We start from the raw sequence: 22132 nt of genomic DNA, 5'->3' as shown, positions 1-22132 counted from the left end.
CTGAACCCCTAAACCTAAAACCTAAACCCTGAACCCTAAACCCTGAACCCTGAACCCAAACCCTAAACCCTAAACCCTAAACCCTGAACCCTAACCCTAAAGTTATACTAGAAAAATTAAAACATAAAAAAAAAGTACTAAAAAAAAATGATTTAAAAATAAATATTAAACAAAAACAAATACAAAAATAAAAGAATATTTTTGTTCAATATTGAAAATACCAAAAAAAAATAGATAATAAATTTGTTTTCCTTTTTTTTGAATTTATTTTTACATAACATAAAAATTATAATATAAAAAATATAACAAATATATTTCATTTTTTTATCATATTTATATATGATAAGACAATATATACATAATCAAATATTTTTAAAAAAGGATAAGTTCTCATAAATTTCAGTGTAAATAACAATTTTTATCTCTATATATGCTACACTAATTTTTTGAGGATAACCAAGAATACTATTATATAATCTTACTTTTGTATAAAGTGCCAAAAATTATTTTCTTATAATATACATGCATGTAACTCTTAAATAAAAATGTACGTACATATATAAATATATCACCACCTTTTTTATTAAAAATTAAACAGAATATACTAATTCTGTTATTTATTCTTATATTTTGTCCTACAATTCTTTGCTTTACCGTTTAAATAACCTATCCACCTATTATCTATATCTTTGCCCAATTCAATCCAAACATCTCTAGTATCTCTTATTATTTGAACAAATGTGGTACTTTTAATACGTCCTTTTTTAAGATATAAATATAATTTATTAAATGATGATTTTTCTTTTTCTTTTAGTTCATATATCATATCATCATAGACTTTCATCCACTGTTTATTTTTATAATCATCATTTATACCAGAAGATTTAGTTAATTTTTCCCAAAACATCATAGCACGTACCATCTTATCAAAGAATTTTTTTCTTTCACTAATGTTAAGATGTGTAAATATATTAAACATAGCTGTACTATCTATCGAAGTACCTAAACTCAATATTAATTCTTCCAATTTATCTTCTGAAATATTTTTTTGTTCTGACTTATTATCTGTACATTTATTAAAAAAACTTGATTTCTCGTTATCATCTGAATAATTTCCATCATCCTCATCATCACCATCATCACCATCAGAAGAAAATGAAGAAGATTTTTTATCTACATTATTACATCTTTTATCTGTTCCTTCCTCACGATGTTGCTCTTTTTGATTACTATTTTCATCCAAGTTATTTTCAGTATTATTATCATTCTGATTATTATTTTCATCTATGTTACAATCATCATAACTACTATTTTGATTATTAGTTACATCCCCGTTACTTTCATAATTACCATTTTGGTTATTGTATGTATTCCACATATCCCCAGTTATCTTTTCATTTTCGCTATTACCTTTATCCTCCATATTACCAAAAGTAACTTCATTTTTATTATTATTCGTATCGCTGCTATTGCCAAAAGTGTTTTCATTTTCATTATTATTTGTATCATTGATATTGCCTGAAAATCCATTATTTTCGCTATTATCTGTATCCTTAATATTGTTAGAAAGATTTTCATTTTTGTCATTTGATGTATCCCTTTTATGCTGAGAAAACATTTCATTTTGTTTATTATTTGTATTATTATTACTACAGTTAGAAGAAAAATTTCCATTTTGGTTATTAAGTCCAACGTACTTATTATAAGTGCCAGCATAATTTCCATTTTGGTTATTATAATTGCCAGAAATTTTTCCATTTTGGTTATTATAAGTGCCAGCATAATTTCCATTTTGGCTATTATAATTGCCAGAAATTTTTCCATTTTGGTTATTATAATTGCCAGCATAATTTCCATTTTGGTTATTATAATTGCCAGCATAATTTCCATTTTGGTTAATATAATTGCCAGAAATTTTTCCATTTTGGTTATTATAAGTGCCAGCATAATTTCCATTTTGGCTATTATAATTACCAGCATAATTTCCATTTTGGTTATTATAATTGCCAGAAATTTTTCCATTTTGGTTATTATAAGTGCCAGCATAATTTCCATTTTGGCTATTATAATTGCCAGAAATTTTTCCATTTTGGTTATAATTGCCAGCATAATTTCCATTTTGGTTATTATAATTGCCAGAATAATTTCCATTCTGGTTATTATAATTGCCAGAATAATTTCCATTCTGGTTATTATAATTGCCAGAATAATTTCCATTTTGGTTATTATAATTGCCAGAATAATTTCCATTTTGGTAATTATATGTATTGTTACTACCACCATAAAAATTATTATTATTATTATTACTACTTACACCGCGTTCGTCATTTGTAACAAAAAATTTTTCATATAAATCATTCATTTCTTGGATATGTTTATTATTACAATTATCTTTAGTTACTTTTGTTAAATTACCATATTCTAAACAATTTTCACTCTTATATCTTATAACATTTTCTTTTTTATTTTTTAAAACGGGTTCACCTAAAATCCTTGAATATCTATTTCTATATTGTAATTCTGTAACTATAGCACCTTCATAATTACACATGTACTGCAAACATATTTAAAAATATAGTTTAAAAAAAATAGTTTTGTTTTCGTTATAATTTAACTGACAAAAAAAAAAATTAATATTAAAGGAAACGAATACGTTCATGTAATAATAAAATTATATATAATCTTACTTGTAATAGCAAATAAAGCAATGAAAGAATAAGGATATTCATATATCTTGAAAATTCATATTTTCTAATGCCATTTTTACTAATTTTAACATCTACCCCTTTTAAAAGGTTTGCAGAATAATGGTTATAATTTTCCTCATTAGCTAGTAAGGATTTTCTAGATGAAATATGAATTTGAGAGCTCCAATATTCCATATTAAATTCATATATTTAAATATATACATATAACATATATATATATATTAATTATAAAAGTAAAATTTAAATGTTCTTATTTATGAGAATGACATTATATAAAACAAAATATTTATTTGTTTGTATAATTTTTTAATTTTATTATTCTATACTTCCTAATTATTACATTCAAATTATTTATCACTCCTTAATTAGATCATTCAAAAATATGTATGTTGCACCGTTTTATATTATTTTAAATAAACTAAAATATAAATCCAGCTTTCTCTTTAAGAACATTTTCTGGTAATAATTTATAATTGAGGTTGGTCATAAATCCGTATATCAAAATAAAAACATAATCATTAAATATATATGATGTAAAGTCAATTTTTCTTACTTCCTTTTAATAATTCATATGGCTAAATGAAAATTAATATTTCTTATGACTAAATTCTTGGATTTTATTAAAAACAATATATAATATTTTTAAATAGCACATTAAATATAACCAATTTTTAAAAAAACAATTTCCGTTTTCCTTTATTTAAGATCTACCTATAGTTGATGTAGTTTTAATGGACATTTATTTATAAAAAAATATATATTATTCATTTATTTAAAAAGGAAAAATATATAAAAAAAAGCCATAACTTAATAAAAAAAAAAAATAAAAATTGTGTGCAAAAATTTTTATTGTAATTTTATATATCTATATAAACATAGAAAACTTACGATAACTTTTCTAAAAAATTTAAAACATGCTTATTATAACTATCAGGTATTATACATGCAGCCCAATGATTTATTTCGATTATAAAGGTTGGTTATATTTGTATTTTTTATCTATACTTCTTCAATCATTTTTTCGCTTCAATTTATTTTTCCTTTTCATTCTCATACTATATATTTTATATGTAATAACTTCTTACTTTCTATATAATAAAAAATAAAAAAATTATTATATGTCGAACTTTAGATATTTTTCCAACCATTTTGTTAATTATTTAATTATTTTAAAATTATCGTTCTTAAATTAACAGAAATTATATATTGTTAAACCACATTATTTAAAAATAGAAACAAAATAATTATCAATATAAAATATAACATTTGGTCGTTAACTAAAAAAAACATATTATATATATTATTTTGAACTTAATTGAATTTTTTTTTATTTTATATAAGGAACGTCATAATTTAAGTTTATATATAGAATTTCTTTTAGATTTTTTTTTTTTTTATAATTCAATAATTGATTCTAGTATTTTTATATTATTTTTTTTACAATTTTTAATTATTTTTATATTTAAAAATAAATTTTTGAATTACTATAAAAAAATTATTAACATGTGAATTATTACTGTTTTAAGATCAATAAATAAAATACTAGCCAAATTTTTTATTTAGAATAATATAGATATAATGGAAAGTCCTTAAGTAAATATAATACAAAAGAAAAAAACATTTTTTTCGTTTTTATTAAAATATGTTTATCCATACTATTAATTTCATCTCGAAACTGTTCATATTCGGTATGGCAAAAAAAAAAATATAATAATAAAAATATATTATATTTTTTACTTATTTTTGTTACCTTATATTTTATAAATATATCATTAATCCCTATATAAATATAATCCATATGATAATTATATTATTTTCATAATAATTTATAGGGGCCATATGATAAAACTTCTGATAAAAAACTTAGCCTTAAAACATTAGACTTAAGAACTGTAAGATCATTAAGATAATCAAATGAAACTAATCCAACACATAATAACGACATTCCAGAAAATGCTAATAATGATCCCTAGCATGTAACGGATGACCTAGAAAATGAATAAGTTGATAATGTAAATAACCCGGAAAATAAAGATAATGCATGAGAAATTCCACAAATGGAAGAAATTGAAGAAGACTTAGGAAGTCTAGAAGATATATTAAAAGAATAAGAAGTAGATTATAAAAAATTAAAATACATAGCAATTACTAAAAAAGAAGACCATTTAAGACATTTAGAAAAATTTGTAGTTAAGGACGAATATACGGAAGCATTGCAAGATTTAGCTATTTCATTTTTAAAAGAACTCTTAAAAACTCAAGATCCAGAACAAAGATTAAAAATAAAAGCAAAAAACAAAAAAGATACAGATAATCTAGTAAAACAGTAAAAAAAAATCAAAAGACGTAGATAGGTACCCAAAAAACTTAAGTGTATACAGGTTAATACGAATAAAACCAATATTACCAACATTCCGTCATGTGGACATTATATTATATAAAATTATAATAAGTATATATTTTGCAATTTTTTTCAGTTACTAATGCAATTATTTTACCTTTTTTAAACTGGTGCACATCAATAAATGTGAGAATTCATATGAAAAAGAATGCAAGAGTTATACATTACAAGATTTTATTTTCCTATAAAGAAAATTAATTTCAAATATTAGTTATTGAAGGATTTATCCAATACAATAGTACAAAATAAAAATATAAAGGTATAAATATTTAAATGCTTTTTTTATATGAAATATATATTAATGAACAAAAGGAATATAATGAATACTTAAGCTTATTATGTAATTTTAGATTTTTTTTTCTACATTTCTTTATTTATTTATCTATCATTTCTTTATATTTTTTACATTTTTTTTGTTTTATTTTACATTTTTTTTGTTTTATTTTACATTTTTTTTGTTTTATTTTACATTTTTTTTGTTTTATTTTACATTTTTTTTGTTTTATTTTACATTTTTTTTTTGTTTTATTTCACATTTTTTTTGTTTTTTTTTTACTTAAGCATTTTGGTTTTTACGTAATGTTGATTTTTTTGTATAAATACTTGTATTTTTTGTTTATTATTACATATGCATAAAAATCTATTTTATGTAAATATCATAAAGATTATATAAATTATATAAAATAGATATCATTTTAATTTTTTTATATATGTGGGTGTAATATTATATGTATATAAAAATTTACTAAAATGAACTGAGATCACAATTGTGTTTAATTAATCATATATTGTATAATTTCTTGATATAGTATGTTTTATTTTCGTATGTTATGGGTAAATTACTTATTGTACTTTTAAAAAATTTTTGTAGCTCTTATTTAATTTAATTATATAATGTATTAATAATTATTTTATTATTTGTCACCACTTAAACATATGTTGAAATTTTTCAATATATTTAAATATATAAAAATATTGGTATAACATTATGATATTTAAAATTTTTTTAATTATAAATTTGTGAATATATTATGAAACACATTACTAACTATTAAAACATTTGGTGCATATTTGTTAATTTTTCTAATAATAACGTTTTTGTAGTTTCAAGAAAAACTAATATTAATCGAAAGGACAACTCTAATGAACAAGTAAATTACTATATTCTTGGCTTCATGCCTAAAAATAATAATTAATTTAAATATAATAAATGAAATAATGTAAAACAAGCACATTTTACTTTTATTTTTCTATATTTGCAAAACAGTTAACCCTCGTAAATTATCAATATAGCACTGAAATTATATACTAATAAAAATAATATAAAAATATTTCATTATGTTTTTTTTTTCTAAATATTAAAAAAAGCTAAAAAAATAACTGTATATATACATATATATATAAGTGTTATTAAGAATTAATCTAAAATAAAATAACCTTAAATATTTTATTTTTATACACACAATTTAGAACATATATTGGTATACGTGTTATTTTTTGTTACGTATAAATTTTATTCCCATATGGATAACATTTTGGGCCTATTGAAAAAAATTGTTTTTATTTAGTAATTATTCATAATTTCAAATTCTTATTTCTTTATATAATATTAAAATAATAAAGCAAAAGGGAATTTATAATGATTATAAAAAAATTTTAAAGTAGCTATTCTTCCTTTTGCGAGCTACATATAAAATTATAATAATGAATGAATAAACGAATTAATCAAAATATATATATAATTTTTCTAAATAGCGTTATAAAATTACTCTTAATTATATATCACGTAAAAAATTTCAAAATAGAAATGCACTTTTTTATATATTTACTTTAGACATTAAATATCTGTAATTATAATAATGGATTATTTTTATGAGTAATTACAATTATAAAAATAATGAATATACAATGCATTTCAGAGTTATGTAGTAATGCACATTTAGCCCTAACATTATTTGGCAACTGACATATTCAAATAAAGAAAAAAATAGTTACAAGTAATATTTAATATATATAATATTTCAATTATAACTCATATAAATATATATATGTACATAATATTAAAATTATATTATATTACAAAATCAATTGTACCCAGAAAAACTGCCCTTTAAAAACAGCTAAAGTTACAAAGGTTACAAATATAAAAACTTGATATTTATCATAAAATACAGTTTTCCATTAATGAATATGTTACAAAATTTTGTTCTTTAAATTTTATCAAACTTTATGTATATAACACATAAAATACATTACTAAATCCATTTATAAACATGGCAGGTTTATTAAACGTTTTTTTATTATATAATATTATTAAAAAAAAAAAAAAAAAAGGAATGAAATTTTTTATAATAGAAAAAACAATTTATGCACAAAAAATTCTATAAATTGGTACAGGATGAATACATATAATAAAAATATAAATACTAATTTAAAATTCTTATACTCAATAAAAATAAAAGTGCTACATATATACACATTTCCATAATAAAATTAAGAATTAATAAAGATAATCCTTTGGTATATCATACTTTAGAGCGTCCTACTAATTCCTCTTTTTCTTTTTTCAAATTTATCATTTTTTAACATTTTTCCCTAAATATTTCTTTAATTATTTTATGAAAATTAAAACGAACTTTTTTAATATTTGTTTTTCACAGTATATTTTATTGTTCTTATATTTCTTATAACCAAAATATATTAATACACAAAGTTATAAAAGGATTTTATTATTTATCATGGTAATAAAAAAAATAAATAAATAATGAAAATTCTTTAGATAAAAATTCTTAAAGGGGGCATATAAATTTAAAATTCCACAACTTCCTTAAAATAACAATTTTCTTAAGATTCATATTATTAATTTCAATAATTTGAAGTAGAAACAATCCCTAAAAAATCATTACAATATCCATTCTGAACAAGCATTGACAACTAGTAATTTATATCTGAACCTATTTTATTATTTCTACATCTTTTTAAAAACAATTAAAAAGCGTTTATTTATAAAAGTAAAAAAAAAAAAAAAAATTTATAATCTTTCATGCAATGGACTTCAAAGGAAAATGCACGTTTTTCAATAAAAAACAAAATAAAAAATACTTTACTAAAGAAACAAACATCACACACACCCATATAGTGTTCTTACGAATCTAATATAAAAAAAAAAGATAATGCTCTATATATAACAAATTATGTACACCATGTAATTGTATACATTGATAAATGTTCATTATATATTATTATATTTTTTGATCTATAAAATAATTTTCAAAGAAAAAACGAAACTCTAAAAAAAATGGGATTAATTAATAATTCGTATTTGTTCACTTTTTTTTTAAAACTTTTTTAGTTGGTTTATATACAGAAATAATAAAATTAAATTTTTTTTAATTGTATTGTATATCATATTAATTTATTTATTTATCTATTTATTTTTTTTTTTTTTTTTTTTCTTTATGGAATTTATTCTAAAAGTTATTTTTTTCTTTTTTTCAATTAAAATTTACAAATAAATTTATATATATATTTATATATCCTAAGAAAAATTAATTTATGAAATATAAAAATATATAAAAAGTAATATCTATAATACTATTATAAAATAGTAATTGAGCTATTATAAAATGGTTTCTTCTATTACTGTTGCCTTATTTACTTTATCGTCCGTTCTTATTTTAAGCAATATTACTCCAGTATAATAGAAATTACGTATAAGTTAACATGCTTAAATATCTTCTTAACTGTGCATAACATTATAAATTACTATATATTACATGAAATTGTGTTTTCAAAAATGTATTTTAATAATATATTTTAAATTTTGTTTAGTCTCTTCAGCATGAAAAGAGTTTCAATGAACGCAGACCGTTGGATGGATCAGAATTAGATGAAGAAGCAGGAGTACCAAAAGAGTGGAATGACGAGTGGAATAATTGGAAAATAGGCTTGGAAGATGACTACAAGAATTTTATTATATCTTTACAAAAAGGAAAAGAATCTTGGATGCAACATAAATCAAACGAATGGAATGAATGGATTAAAATGGTGCAAAACAAATGGAAAGATATTTGCGAAAATATTAATAAAATATATAAATCACCTATTTATAAAAAATCCTTAACATGGAATGAAAATTTCTGGAATAAATGGATTCATACCGAATGGAAACAAGATATGGGTAAGGATTGGCAAATTTGGATTAATGATGTTGAAATAAATATGAGAGAGTTAATAGATGATAGATGGAACCACTGGCAAAAGTACCAAAAATTTTTATGGTTAATGAGAAACTGGACAGATGAAGAATGTGAATGTGTGAATAATATGGAAAATAAAAAAACTTCAGATTCAGAAAAAACAGAAGAGTTCATATATAAAGGGAATAATAAATTTTATTGGAAAAATAAAAAATGGGAAAATTGGGTACAAAGTAAAGAAAATTTTATTACAAAGATTAAGTACCATAATTGGTTACAATGGAAACAAGAAAAATACTCCATATTTAATAAATATCGAGATAATCTTATTGAAAAATTGGCTAATGAAAAACAGTTGTCTGTCTTTGTCACCGATGGATAGTATATATTTTAAAAAGAAAAATCATACGTAAATATTTTATCAAATAAAACAAATAATGCATTTATACTATATTTTTCTATAATTTAATTGGCAAATTTTATGGCAACCAATAACACATATAGAACGAGAAATTACTGTGATATTATGATAAAAAAAAAAAGATAAGAATATATAAAATAGGAAAAATAAATATAAGGGTTTTCATTATTTGTTAATTTATACGATGAACTTTTGCCTTTAAATTTCGGTAATCCGTTATGGTAGTAGACGCATACATGGTTAATATATATTATGTATACAAAAATTTTGCGTAATATGAGCATTAAATAATACACCTAAAATAAAAAGCGCATTATAATTTTCTTACATTGCATGGTACATTCAGAAGTTACTCATAACAAACTATTTCTTTAAAAAATGAAAGGTAATGGTATATGTGAATAACATCATATTATATTTTAGGGAATTATCATAATATTAATGCACATAGAAATACGTTTAGATGAGAATAATATATTTATAGGTACGAAAAGTATATTAAGTATTCATAATCATTTTATAATTTAAAATGAATTCTCAAAGATCAACAGAAGAACAATCCATTTTATAAACAATTATGTAGTTTTAGATAAAGAAAGATGAAAACAATATTAATCAGTTGGTTTGTGTTTAATTATTCTGTATTTATCATTTTTCTAAGTACTAGCATAATATTCATATTGTTTGTTCTTTTTTGGAATTTTATTAATTTATGTTATGTTATATAATTCTTTCTTCAGTTTTCTCAAGATTGAGTTACTGTAGTTTTTATATAAATCTTAAGTAAAGGATTAATAATACATTATTCAAATTTATTTTATATTCATCTGAATTAATTAGATTTTTATATTTCCAACTTAAATTTAAACATTGAAGTTAATATTTAACTCATACATATCTCTTATCCATTGTAAAAAGATGTACAACCTAAAAAAAAAAAAAAAATTAAACCTAATAGAGAAAAACGAGTAAATTTTTTTTTTATATATATTTATATTTTTATTCTTATTACGAATTATATCTATTTATACGATTTTATTCTTAGAGGATATATTGACAAATATTTTTAACAAAAATCTTATCTAAATCAACATAAACCTCATTACCTTAATCGTTATTAAAATGAAGTTATTTTCCCCCCTTTATGGGTTCAAATGAAGGTATATTTTATGATTATTCTTGTAATTTATATTGGTTAATAAAATAATTAATTGTTTATATAATTAAAATGTACGATGTATTATACTACTAATAGATTCATATTAGATAAATAAACTATTAAAGAACATTAATCGTTTTTTTTTTATACTTAATAAAAAGAAACATAATTTTTTTTTTTTCCCCATGAGAAGAAAAATAAATAACTTTACGAGAAATGTGCTTTCCTGTATGACTAATGTATAACAGGTAAATATGCTTATTAGATTATATTAAAATTCTTTTTTCCTTTTAGTAATTTTTATTCATATAATTAATAAAACACATTTTATGTTATATTAGTACTTAGAGCTATGCAATATATAACAATTCATAAATTATTATTTCAATTCAATTTTATATTTTTTAAATTTTTTAAAATTCATTTTAAACGTTAGATCAGTTATTTTGTATGTTACGAGTCTCTATTGATTTATTTAAAATTCTTTTCTTTATTAGGTATTGCAAAAAAGAGGAAAAGAAATAATATTTCATGGGATACAATATAGTACAATACACTACCAATAGAAGTTGTTTTGCTTTTAAAATAGACATAACCAAGGAAATCAGAAAAGGCTAAGATATCTATTTGTGATTATATACTTTTTAGAAAAAATAAATTAGATACATATTTTAAATGACTTATAATCTTACAAAATAATATAAGCAAATTCATAGATTACTTTAACAGTGAGATATATTTGTTATATACTTGTGATAGTTCTCAAACCCTAATTTTAAAGCAATATTTTCCCATATAATTTACTAGTTTTATTTAATAATATCGATTAGGAAAAAAGGTTAATATACATATCCCCCTATTGAAAAATAGTGTATTTATGATGTTTTTCTGCAAACACATATATGAAACTTAAATATTTGCTTAAATTTTATAAGACCGATTATCACGAATATGAGTTGCAACATGATTTAAATATGTGTGCAATTCAAAAGAAAAAAAAAATTTATATAGAATAAGATAAAAAAAATATGTGTGCTTATAAAATCTTAAATAATATATTTTTTAAAAAAGAATAATCTAAAATTATTACACATGTCATATTTTCCTTGTTCAAAAAATAATACATTAAATGTGCATTTTTGCCACAGGTATATTTAATTTTATTTTTTTCCATTAACTATAATGTTGATTAAGAAATGTATTTATTTTACACTTTATTTATACTACTAATCATAATTGAAATTTTTTAATCTTATATATTTTTATCTTAATAATTTTTATCGAAATGGTTTTTATTTTTTTTTATATTTTTTCAATATTTATAATTTTTATTCAGAATTAAAAAAATCTTTTCATATTAGCATAATTGGGTATGGTGCATAATTAAGGATGAAAACCTGAGCTATATGTAAAAAATTTTGTTCATTTGCAATTAGATTTCATATAAATATTATTATACTATATAAATTTTTATGATTTTGCACGACTGTTAAAAAAGTTTTATATAATTAACTCCATTTATAAGCAAGTATTAAATTAATTTTAATAATAATTAATTCGAAAATTATAATATAATATAATATAATATAAAGTTGTCTGAAAAAATGTTTTAATATTTTTAACCATTTTAATTACATTTATTTATATGTAGAGTAATCTCATTTTATAATCTTTTCTCAATTTTACTTTTTACATTTATATATAAATTTATAATTGCCTATTATTCTTTGCATTATTTTATTATTCCATTATTCATCATCTATTACAAATGTAAAATTTCCCTTATCATATCTGCTATTATATTATTAATTTTTTTTTTTTTCCTTATATATATAATATATATGCATTTATGCTTTTTTTTTTTTGACAACAATATTTATAATAATAATTACCAAAACAATGAATCTTTAATTTTTAAGTAATACTCAATTATATCATTTTATATATGATTAACACTTGAAAAATATCCTACACATTCCCAAGAGAACTATATAATTTGTAAAAAAAATATTAGAAATGTAGTAGTAACTTTAATTTTACATATTTAAAATTCTTAAGAAGCAAAATTAAATAAAAATTTTCTTTTTATGTTTTATGTGTAATTATATATCAATCATTTTAGTTTTAAATGCTATGCTGCATTAATATTTTATAATTTGCGTATATCAAACAAAAGTTTTCTAAAAATTATTCCTCTTTTAATAACTTTTTTTTTGTTATTTTCTTTTTTATTTTTCCTAATAATTAATTTAAAAATTTACTATATAAAAATGATTAAAAAATGAAGTAAATCATCCTTTTTTAAAATATATACATTAAATTCCAGTAAGTTCATTTTATTGTATTATGGTTATGTCTGATAATATATATATAAAAAGTATATATTTTATTTATATATATTACATATATATACATAAATAAATATATATATATTTTTTTTTTTTTTATCTAAATTTTACACAATTTTACTATGGATTTGGACACACATAGTATTTCCTAAATAATTTTATGTGTGTATATTTTTTTTTTATTCAGAAATTAACTATTTTAAAACTTTCAAAAAATCTCAAATACTATTGTATAGATAAATGTATATTTTTAATGATTACTAAATTCTATTTAAATAAAAGTGTTCTAAATTAATCGTATTTCTTGTAAAAACTATATTTTTAAATATATTTTTTTTTTTTAATATCATTAATTGTGTAATTAACTTAAATTAAGTTTAAAAAGAGCCTTCGAAGTTCTTTGCAATATCAGGAAAATAAAAAATATTAATATCATATTATATCTCAACCTTTATTAAATATTGTAGAAAAAATATTAATACATGTAAAAATTTTAATATTACTAATAATTTAACAGAACTTTGAAGAAAGGCAATATGATTATAAGAGCAAACATATATTTATTTTTTTTTAAAATTTTTACTTTTACCAATTTTATATGGTCTCGTCAATATTCTAAAAAGGTAACATGATAAATTAAAGTTCAGAATTTTATTTGTATATATCTAATCATTTTAACATTTTTCCTTTGAAAATTTTGTTTATGTTAGAAATGAAGATATTTTTTAAACAATAAATACGTATTTTAATTTTTAGTCAACTTCCATAGGTAAATTGTGTAATAAGAGAAACAGTAGATTATTAAAGAATAATGTACGCTTAGAACCACAGCAAAATTACACATCATTAAAATACAAATTAACGAAAATATTAGAAGAGGATGATGGCATATTATCAAAACGATTAAAAGAGTTAATGAGTAGCGAACCTTTTCAAAGTCAGTTACATGCTCTGTTACGTGATGACAATATTCAAAGACGATTTTATGTACCAGTGAATGATTCAAATGCTGAAAAGAGGTCTAATAGAGGAAATTACTGTAATCTGTTTGAAAAACAGTTTAATGAAGGAAGTAAATATGTTAATGGTTTCGAACAAAAACAAAATTATAAAAAGCGAGCACAGGAAAATAATTTGAAAAGAGTACCAAATGTATTTAGGAATGATGATAATTCTGTAAAGAGATATGGTTCATTAAAAGATGAATATATCCCTGAAATTATATCCGATGAATTAAATCATGAATATGATAAGGAAAATTTATTTTCTTCATTAAAATCTTATTCGTACTCGGATGATCCAAAAAATATATTAAGATACAGTACTCATAATAAGAAGAAATATATAGGATTTATAAGATATATAATAAAGAAGTTAATGAAATATTTAAAAAAGTCAGATGCATTGTATGAAACAGAATTAATAAATATAATGTCATATTATAACAATCAACAAGGAAGGAACGTACGAAAAAAGAAACGTAGTTTAACAAGAAAAATTAAGGATTTCTTAACAGTTTTATCTCCGATATTAGTATTTGCTGTAACTTTAGTATTGTGTTATATGTATAATTCAAATACAGGTATTATTGTATCATCCATATTCCTTATTGCATCTGTATTATATGTTTGGTATAAATATAAGAAATGTAAACGCCTTTGCAAATTATACGGAGAATTTAATGTAAAACGTCTTTTAAAAGCTGATGAGAGACGTAGAATAATGTTACCGTATATATCACCAAATTAAGAGACATAATCTGAACATCATTAAAATTATATAAATTTCAAAGTAAAGCTATATATATATATATATATATATGCATGTAATGTACTTTAGATTTATGAATCGTATACTGTTTCAAAGTTTTATCTAAAGTTATTTTCATCTGATTTCATATTTACATTGGTATTATTAAATCCACATATGTTTGATGCTTTTTATTTACATTAATAACTTGGTATAACTTTTATGGTAAAATATACCTTTTTAAAGAATTTTTTTTTTCCTTTTTTATGGTATATTGTATTTATTTTTTTATGTATAATATTATGCAATCTACTAATTATTATATTCATGTATTTTTTAATTGATTTGTGGAATGTGCAATTGGAAACATTGCATTTAAGTTGACATTTTTCTTTTTAAAAAGTACATTTTGCTATATTTGTATCTTACTTTTCTGAAGGCTTTTCAATTATTAATTAAAGTATAATATTAATTTTTGTTTAAAGAATTGTAATTTAGTATAATCATCATTTAGCGTAAGTATACTTATTTAACTTTTTTTTTTTTTTAGTTCCATCATGTTCTGACGTTTTCTAAAATTATATTATTCTCCATTTTTTCACTTTTCAAAAAATAAAAATAAAATTTCTTTTTTTCATTTTTTTTTTTTGTTATCATTAATATTATGTTGTTCATAGCCAACACTTAAATAACTTCATTCATTATATTTCTCCAAAAGAAAAAATAGAAACTTTAATGTCAACTTTTTTTCGTAGTATAATTTTCCATCATTGTTTCTTTTAAACTGAAGTATTAAAATATGAATTTAGTTTCAAAAACAGTTATTTTTAAAGATGTTACTTTAACTTTAATTTGGTAATATCTTTCATTTTAATAAGATTATTTAATTATTTTAGGAGGGTGTAGCCTTAAAGGTTAGTATATATTTAGTATAAAATATCTCTGTCTAATATTATTATATATCAAATTAATTTAAAATAGTATTATAATTTTATTATATAGTATTCAAATGATTTACATTTATCCTCCATATGGAATTCCTTTTCTATTTTTAAATAATTCCAAAAAAGTCTAACATTATATATGCTATAATCTTATATTTTCACTTCTATATAAAGTCACTAGATTTTTTATTAAAATTTAGTTCATATCGCAATAGGAATGTATAATAAAAATTTTTTTATGCATCACCTAAATTCGTATTTAATCATAATTTTGTTTTACCTATTATGTTATAATATTGAAATCATTAACGTTTTATATTTTGTTCTATTAGTTATGTTGTTTAATATTAATATTAATAATTATGTAACACGCGAAAGTAACATTTAAAAAGCAGTGTTAGAAATTTATTTCTGTAGTGCGAACTACTAAAACTCTTTCTTACCAAATTGTAATTTAATTCAAAATAAAAGTTAAAACGAACTTCAAAAATTTTATATGTTGTCAAATAAAAAGTCCTAATACATATTTATTTAAAATTAAATATATTTCATGTTCACAATAACTTAACATTAATAAATGATAGATTATTGCAATGATTGCATTTTAACAACAATCACTGTGAAATTAAGTGTAATATACTGCAATATAACTCAATATCATACAATAGTGTAAAATACAATATAATTTAAATATTTATCCTTTTATTTTTTTTCCTTTAACGTTTTTTCCTCAAGTGCAATAAACATCTCAAATATTATAATATAATTCTATATTACTCATAAGTAAAGCATTTCATATATCTTTTTATATTAATAATTTTTATTTCAATAATTACATTATTCCTATTATATATTTTTATATTTATAATTGCAACTAAAATATAACAGCACTAAATTTCATTACTTTTATAAGAAATTATTCAACAACACAGTGATTATTAAGTATCACAATTACTATATAAAATTACATATTTCACAATATTAAAAAAAGAATAATAATGTGATCTCTTTGTGCGGTAATATATTATTAATAAAATGTTATATTCAATGCTTACAACTATTAAGATGACGATTTAATATTTAACTTTTTTTTTCCTTGTAATTTAAAAATTCTTCTTTTTCAAAATTTAAGTTATATAGCTATTTTATTTTTTTTTTTTTATTATTTTTCTTTTGTGTACTTTTTTCACCCGATTTTTCATAAATAGTAATAATATTAATTTCTATTATTCCTTTTATGTAATTTATGCATATGTATAAGAATAACGCTAAAAAAAATTGTCATATGTTACATTCCGTTGTGAAAATAAATTTAAATTTGCTTAATAAAACAAACCTTATAATAAAATAGAACACAATACAAAATAATTACCCTTTTTTAAAGTGTATAATTTTAAAAATTAAATATAAATACCTAATTAATATTGTAAAAATTAGAAAAAACTGTTCTAACAACTTTCATCATATTTTCTTTCTAACATGTTGACAAAATGAAGCAAAAATGGTGTTCAACATCAACGTTTTCTATTATTATCAACTTCATTATTTTTCATTTTTATTTTTCAAAATCATCAAATAATATTTTAGGAGAAATTATAATGAAATGAAAATAAAAACAAAAATGTTTGTCAAATTAAACAAAATATAGATACTTATAAAAAAATAAAATGTCCCTTTTAATACGAACAAAACATTGAAGCCTCTTAGGATTATATAATAACCTTGATTTTATATTCAATAAAAATACCAAATCAATAATATATATATAAAAAGAAAAGATACATGTATTTCATATATAAAAAGCGATAATATTTAATAATTGCTTTCTTAAGTATTTTTAGCTCCTTTCCGATTTTTGTTTTCAATAAATATATTTTAAAAAGTATAATATATGATTTATTTTTTATATTATATGTTTTTTTCGATTTTACAGTTACCACTTTAAATAGTTAACTAAATGTTTCATGAAACTGTTATTCAACCCTAAAATAACAATAATTTTAGGCAAAGAAAATACCTCATACTATAAATAATATATCATCTTATATGAATATATATATTTTTAAATATAATTTAATATGAAATATTTGCTAGGAAAAAAAAACATACAATCAATATTATTCTTTGTGTCCAAATTTGAATCCATTAATAATTTTAATTCTTATATATATTTAACTATAAGACTATTTTTTATTCTTTTTATAACGAAGTTCAAAAAAAAAAACATTTCTTATATAAATAGTTACAAATAATTTTAAAGATAAGCATAATAGTAAAAATACCATATGAATGATAAATTAAATTTCTAAATGTTCAAAATCCAATTTTAATAAAATGATTGCAGAACAAACAAAATTTCAATAGTTTGTTGTAATGTCTCTTGTATGCATAGTTTAATTGTTGTATAAAATCTTTAAATATATAATTAAGAATATAATAATTGAAATTAAATTTTTTTACTGTTATATTTTTTTTTTTTTTTATAACTTATTTTTATGTAATACCATTTTTTTAATTTATTATTTTTTCATTACAAAATGACACCAGAAATTAAGAAATAGTTAAGAATATAAATAGAACATTCCTATTATACTAAATTTTACTATTATTGAATAATTCTTTTTTTTATTCTAACATTTATTCTTTTTTTTAACAAAAACATAAAAAATGGAGCTTAGTGGTAGTGAGGTGGAATTAGGTAATGAAGTTGTATCGCCTTCATTTTTTAGTAAATTTCCTAGATTTAACTGTAACATTTTATCAAATTATATGGATACAAACTCTTTGTCTCCATATGTATATGTTACCGTATTTACAATAATTGCTATTGCCCTTTATATGAAATTCAATACGCAGGTAAAAAAAAGATAAAAAAAAAAAAATATTATATAAAGTACAAATTATTATGTATAGATTTATTTTTACTTTTTTATTTAATTCTTTTTTAAGAATATAAATTAATAATATGGAAAAAGTAATTATTTGTAAAAATAAATATACTTACTAATTTTTTAATCCTTTTAGAAATCAGAAAACCAAATAAAATTAGAAAAGGAACAAAGAAGAAAACTGAAAAAAATAACTGTTGAGCAAGGACTTCTTGAAAAATCAGAAGAACTTAAGAAACATGCGTGGCGTAATTGGATGACGAAATTAGAGATAGATTGGCAATATTTCAATTCATATCTAGAAACTGAAAAAAAATGCTGGATTGAAGAAAGAGAAAGTGAATGGCAAGAATGGTTAAATTCTATGGAAAATAAATGGATGCATTATAACGAAAATATGGATAATGAATATGAGCAAAATATTTTAAATGAATTGCCAACATGGGATGAAAGTACATGGGAGACATGGATTAAGACAGAAGGAAAGAAATGTATGTTAATGGATTTGAATAAATGGATGCACGAAAAGCAAGTCATTTGGAAAGAATGGATCATAAAACAATGGAGAGAATGGAAAAAAGACAAAATATTAACTTGGTTATTGAAAGACTGGAGACGTGATGAATTTGAATATTGGGAAAAACTCAAATATATAGAAATACCAAATCCGTTAAATGAAAGAATCAAAAAAAATCAACACAAATGGGAAAAAAGGGTATCCATGGAAAAAGCACAATGGAATAGTTGGGTTCGTAGTAAAGAAGGTTTATACTATAATGAATGCAAAAAATGGAAAAAGCTGAAAGAAGACAAACAGAATTCTTTTAACGAATGGGTAGAAGTTTTTATTAATAAATGGATTAATAAAAAACAATGGAATGTATGGAATGAAGAGCGGAAAAATGTAGTTCCCAAAGAAGAATGCACCAATTAAAAAAAATAATCTTTAATTCTAAATTACTATTAGTATGTTTCCCTACTTAAGTTGCCGAAGTATTATTCATTTATCGAAGAATAAGGAAGAGCACGATGTATATGCATAAACGTAAAAGTACAAACACACTGAAATATTTTGAAATTTTCATCTTCAAAGAATTATATTTTTGAGAACATTTATTATTTTATATTATAAATATGATAGATTTAAGATAATAATGGATAAATGGAAAAAACCCTGAAAACTTAAAATTATTGAGAGCACAAAAATTGAAATATATATTACTTAAATTATTAAAACCTATATGTTTAAATAATATTTCTCACATTCTTTTTATAACAGGGTATATGCATTAAATGTATTTGTATTTAAGTAGAGTTTGCATTACATGTGCTTTTTTTACATAAGTATTTTTTCCCTTGTTGAAAAAGTGACATTGCTTTTTATTATATTTAGTTTTATATTAACAAATATATATTAAAAATAATATTTCCATAACGCTTATTCATTAGAAAATTGTTTTTTATTTTCAGAGTACTCTATATTTTTATACATAGATATTTATAAAACTTGTTTTCTATTAAATATAAGATATATAAATATTAATTTTCCTTTCCTACAATTCAAAAATATTAAGGCGAAGTATTACCCTAAAAACCATTTTAATTATAAAAAATAAAAATAACCTTAATTTTTAACTTTATAACAGTAATTTTGAAAGTTTAACTGTTTTATTATATGTATATAAACAGCAAATTTTATCGTAACAATTTCATTTGTCTACATAATATAAATTCTAAAAAAAAATTTTATTAAATCATTAACTTAAAATCATTTCATTTTATCGTTAATTATTTGTATCTCCCATTTTTTTCTAATTATAAGAATTTATCGCGTACCATTGTTAATTAACCCTTGAATGGTATTAATGCAGTTTATACTTTATATCATTTTAAAATAAATAAATGTAAAAAATCAATTAATCATTTTTGTTACATAAAATTTTTTCTGCTTTGAACTACTATTATTATTATTACATTAATAATTTAGTTTAATTTTTTCTTCTATGTTGTCATGGCATATAATACATTTATCTATTCTCCATTCTTTCGTATTTACATAAAAAAATTTATTTCCTTATCCATAACGCTTTTTCTTATGTTTTAATAAATTCTTCAGTTCTTTTTCAGTTAAAAAAAAAAAAAAAAATTTTTGTATTTTTTATCAGTGTTCCATATTCAAAAGATATATTTTCCATATTAATCTATTATAAAATTTTAACTGAAAATAATGCTGATGACTATTAAAAATGCACATGCACACTCATTTTAAATTTTCACGTAATTTTACTTCTAATTCTCATATTCACTTATATATATGTACATATATTTACTGATTATTCAATTATTGCGAATTCACATATGAAGTAATTAAAATAAATTTTATTCGTTATTATTATGTTCACATAAATATATGTGCACATTTTTTTTTTTCTTTTTTTTTTTTTTGTATTTGAAATTTCCATTATTGTAGTAAGTTCCACTGTAAAGAGGTAAAACTGTGCACTGTAAAAATATTTAATTTGAAAATTTTTACATCATAGTTTAAGAATAATAGAACTTTGTACATTCTATAATAGACCCCTTTATAATCAAAGTTGAGTACAAAAAAATCAAAAAACATTTTTCCACCTCTTATAAAGCATAAAAGTGAGCAATTAATTATATCACCTTATTTTTTTTATTCAGCACTTTCCCCTAAAGAAATATGCGTGGGAGTTATGTAATAATGTGTTAATGTTCTAATTATTCACATATATTACATATCTAATTACTTAACCTTTCATTTTGTCCTTTACTAAAATTAAAGTTAATAAAACATATATATTAGATAAAAAACTTTTTTAAAAAGAAAATATGGATCATCACTGGTTTAAAACATTATTTTTTTTCTCATATTACATTTTACTTAAATTTGCCCCTTTTTATACTTTCATCAACTAACGTTATTCAGCACATGATATATATATGTATATATTTTTTTTTTTTTTACTAGTAAAATTATTACGAAAATTCTGAATTTAAAATTAATATGCAACATTAAAAATATGTCGACTACTTATCAATCTATAATCGTCTGAATAATTTTAATTCATATTATTTTTATATCAGTATTTTTACGAAAATATTGTTTTGAGTATAATTTTTCTTTATGCATACATTTATTTATATCTTAATTTCAATTAATTTACACATTTAAAATGATTGAAGTTTTAAAAAAGTAGAAAACGTTAAACGAATAATATCAACTTATTTCTCATTGTGTATTACTGAACTTATGATAATCTAACTGTTTTAATATTATTACATAATTGCCTT

The 22132-nt window shown here is 20.3% G+C and overlaps 4 protein-coding genes across 4 annotated transcripts; 3 read left to right on the top strand and 1 right to left on the bottom strand.

Annotated features, from left to right (window-relative positions):
- Positions 1-613: 613 nt before the first annotated feature.
- MKS88_005901 (uncharacterized protein) lies at positions 614-2882 on the bottom strand (the record flags this gene model as incomplete). The annotated part of the gene is made up of 2 exons (XM_067219203.1): positions 614-2554; positions 2688-2882. The coding sequence occupies 2 exons, from the start codon at positions 2880-2882 to the stop codon at positions 614-616; spliced, it is 2136 nt and encodes a 711-aa protein (XP_067071103.1).
- A 5853-nt stretch (positions 2883-8735) lies between these two features.
- Positions 8736-9690, top strand: MKS88_005900 (tryptophan-rich protein; the record flags this gene model as incomplete). The annotated part of the gene is made up of 2 exons (XM_067219202.1): positions 8736-8804; positions 8941-9690. The coding sequence occupies 2 exons, from the start codon at positions 8736-8738 to the stop codon at positions 9688-9690; spliced, it is 819 nt and encodes a 272-aa protein (XP_067071102.1).
- A 4082-nt stretch (positions 9691-13772) lies between these two features.
- Positions 13773-14985, top strand: MKS88_005899 (uncharacterized protein; the record flags this gene model as incomplete). Its single annotated transcript, XM_067219201.1, has 2 exons — positions 13773-13859; positions 13993-14985. The coding sequence occupies 2 exons, from the start codon at positions 13773-13775 to the stop codon at positions 14983-14985; spliced, it is 1080 nt and encodes a 359-aa protein (XP_067071101.1).
- Positions 14986-18596: 3611 nt separating this feature from the next.
- On the top strand, positions 18597-19751 carry MKS88_005898 (tryptophan-rich protein; the record flags this gene model as incomplete). Its single annotated transcript, XM_067219200.1, has 2 exons — positions 18597-18785; positions 18954-19751. 2 exons carry the CDS (start codon positions 18597-18599, stop codon positions 19749-19751), a joined length of 987 nt encoding a protein of 328 aa, XP_067071100.1.
- Between the last annotated feature and the right edge of the window lie 2381 nt (positions 19752-22132).

The sequence above is a fragment of the Plasmodium brasilianum genome, chromosome 14, assembly GCF_023973825.1.
Source record: "Plasmodium brasilianum strain Bolivian I chromosome 14, whole genome shotgun sequence".
In the NCBI taxonomy this organism is placed as follows: Eukaryota; Apicomplexa; class Aconoidasida; order Haemosporida; family Plasmodiidae; genus Plasmodium; species Plasmodium brasilianum.
Note: the sequence above shows the minus strand (reverse complement) of the source record. Positions and strands in the feature narration are given on the sequence as shown.